Source organism: Daucus carota, chromosome 6, assembly GCF_001625215.2.
Source record: "Daucus carota subsp. sativus chromosome 6, DH1 v3.0, whole genome shotgun sequence".
In the NCBI taxonomy this organism is placed as follows: domain Eukaryota; kingdom Viridiplantae; phylum Streptophyta; class Magnoliopsida; order Apiales; family Apiaceae; genus Daucus; species Daucus carota.
Genome location: NC_030386.2, coordinates 39,524,621 through 39,527,597, shown reverse-complemented (window position 1 = coordinate 39,527,597; position 2,977 = coordinate 39,524,621). Strand labels below are relative to the sequence as shown.

Genomic DNA, 2,977 nt, shown 5'->3' with positions numbered 1-2,977 from the left:
TACAATGCCAATGCTAGTTTATATAAGTCTGCGCATAACAATTTATTAAAACAACTCTTGAGGAAAGGGTAGCTACTAATATTGCTTAAAGTTACGCAGGACAATCACATACCACCATCAATGTGGAATTCAACTTTTCCTAAATTTGGGTATGGCCAGGAGATGCTCTGCCCTTGGCAATGACAAACCGAATGCTTCATCCATATTTAACTCGTCCGGTGAAATCCCCAAAGGTAGCTCCCAATCGAAGCTGTGTACTAACTGAGCAACCACCAATTTGATGTTTATTAGTCCCAAGTGTATACCTGGACAGCCTCTCCGGCCTGAACCAAATGGTATAAGCTGAAAACTTTTCCCCCGGAGATCTATGTCAGTACCCGCAAATCTCTCAGGAATGAATTCTTCCACATTTTCAGACCAAATCCTTGGATCTCGTCCTATTCCCCAATTGTTAATAATTAGACGCGAATTCTTCTCTATGTAATATCCATCTATCACAATGTCCTCCATTGACTCATGAGGAACTAACAGTGGTGCCACTGGATGGAGTCTGAAGGTTTCCTTGACCACCATGTCTAGGTAATCAAGTTTTTCCAGATGTGATTCTTCCACAAGTTCGCAATCTACTACGATACTAATTTCTTCTTGAAGTCGTTTCATCACTCTTGGATGTCGGATGAGTTCTGACATGATCCATTCAATCGCAGTTTGGGAGGTATCGATGGCTCCGAAAATCATGTCCAGGATAATTGCTTTGGTGATTGATCGGTCAATGGTCTCCGCTAATTGCTGGTGAGTACCTGTAGGATTGTTCTTCAAAGCTAGCATGACATCAACAAAATCCCTATCAAGCTTTGTATCGTCATTTCTAGCTTTTTCTTCATGATCATCGATGATCGTTTCCAGGATTTTATCAAATGCCTTAGCAGTAACTCTGGAACGTCGAGTTAATCCCTGATAACAACAATTACATTAAAGATTTAAAGATCAGGGTCTCTGATAATTAAGTGGGTGTTTGGCAAAGACTTATAAGCCCGGCTTCTGAATTATAATTTAGAAGCACTTATTTGTACCGTTTGTGTAAAAAGTCAAGAAGTACTTAAAAAAACCTACGATTACTTGGCTTCTACTTATTTCCCAAACACTTTTATCACTTATAAGTTTTAACTTGCTTCTAACTTCTACTTCACTTTTTTACTCTAAGCAATAAACACTTATTTTAAGCTCACCCAGACCGCCCCTAAGTACCCGTCGATAAATAGAAAAGTATAGTTTTACAGTTATTGATACCTGGAGATCAAATGCCCCTAAAAATGGGACATAATCCGCAACATTGAAGGCTCCAGCAATCTCTGCCAGCTCATGTATGATCTTACTCAAGTCAAACCGCTCATCTCTGCTCTTCCCAAACAACATTCGGCAAGTCATGTCTTCTATCAGACGCGCCACCTTCTCGCTAAAATCGACAACCTCACGCGTCCTGGCCGCAACTTTGAGGGACTGCACCAGCAAGCCCAGCTCCTCCCTTCTCAGCCTGGCCATCGAATCAATTTTCGCCACACTAAGAAGCTCCATTGTGCAAAACTTTCTCACGCTGCGCCAGTACGAACCATACTTCGCGAATGCCATCCCTTTGCTGCCATAGGCCTGGGAATTAGGCCTGCTAGCGAAAACCGTGTCGTGAGTCCTGAGAAAGAGCTCAGCAGCCGATGGCGAGGACACTATAATTGTGGGAACAGATCCGAGGCGGATCAACATTATGGGACCGTATTTTTGTGACAACTTGTAGAGGCTGCGGTGAGGGAGTTTTCCTAGCATGTGGAGGTGACCGATGACCGGTAGACCTGTTGGCCCGGGTGGTTGCCTGCGGCCGTGGTGTCGAACCATGTTACAATTCACTGAAAAACTACTGAAATCTTCCATTAAGAACAAGAATCAACTGTTTACAGAATATCAGCCATGAACAATCTCTCATGTACACTGTGTATAAAGCTAGGATATGACTACATACTGTAAACTGAACTATAGCTATTCTTCCTCTATTTCTTACTGACTAGAAATGAATAACAGTGCAGATGTATTTATAGACAATGTAGCATAGAAAACTAAGTCGTGCAAGTAGTGCTACTAGCTAACTGTATGATAACGACTTGTAACAAACTGTTGCTGACGTGTGCATGCTAGCTGTCACTCTCTTCATGCTCTTGCTGGTCATGTATCTTAACATCCCCCCTCAAACTAGAGTGGCATTCTGCCATTCCTAGTTTGGTCAGTAATTCTTGAAAATGTGCTGAGGGCAAAATCTTTGTAAAAATATCAGCAAGCTGAGCATTAGTGGGCAAGTAGGCTAGCTGAATGAGTCCTTCAAGTACCTTGTCTCTTGTGAAATGCACATCAATTTCTATGTGTTTGGTACGCTCGTGCTGTACTGGATTCTTTGCAATATGAATTGTGCTTTGATTATCACAATGAAGTGTCACTGGATGCAATTTGTCCAAACCAATTTCCTCAAGTAATCTAACCAGCCAGGTAATTTCAGATGCTGCTGCAGACATTGCTCTATACTCTGCTTCTGCAGAACTTTTAGAGACAATTCCTTGTTTCTTCGATTTCCAACTAATTGGAGATTTGCCTAACAGCATAATGTAGCCTGAAACAGACCTCCTTGTATCCTGACATGCTCCCCAGTCTGAATCTGTAAATGCCTGTAATGTTAATTTGTCTTCTGCATTGAGAATAATCCCTTGTCCAGCTGTAGAAGCTACATAATTGAGAGTATGTAGTAAAGCCTGATAGTGTGAAACTTTTGGACTTTGAAGGAATTGACTAAGGTGCTGCACAGTGTATGATAAATCTGGTCTTGTATGAGTTAGAAAATTAAGTTTTCCCACAAGTGATCTGTAGATAGTTGGATCAGAGAACACTTCACCTTCTTCTGCTGTCAACTTCAGATTAATGGGAAGTGGTGTGACCACTG

General features: G+C 41.7%; 1 protein-coding gene across 1 annotated transcript; it reads right to left on the bottom strand.

The window, feature by feature from the left end:
* LOC108226363 (cytochrome P450 CYP736A12) lies at positions 1-2,053 on the bottom strand. Its single transcript, XM_064078928.1, has 2 exons — positions 1,291-2,053; positions 1-954 (listed from the first exon to the last, which is right to left on the bottom strand). Exons 1-2 carry the CDS (start codon positions 1,921-1,923, stop codon positions 130-132), a joined length of 1,458 nt encoding a protein of 485 aa, XP_063934998.1. The 5' UTR covers positions 1,924-2,053; the 3' UTR covers positions 1-129.
* Between the last annotated feature and the right edge of the window lie 924 nt (positions 2,054-2,977).

Excerpts from the sequence above, each read along its gene's own strand:
- LOC108226363 (XM_064078928.1), bottom strand. The coding sequence starts at position 1,923 with ATGGAAGATTTCAGTAGTTTTTCAGTGAATTGTAACATGGTTCGACAC. Across the intron at positions 955-1,290 it reads TAGGGGCATTTGATCTCCAG|GGATTAACTCGACGTTCCAG; the intron begins GTATCAATAACT and ends TGTTGTTATCAG.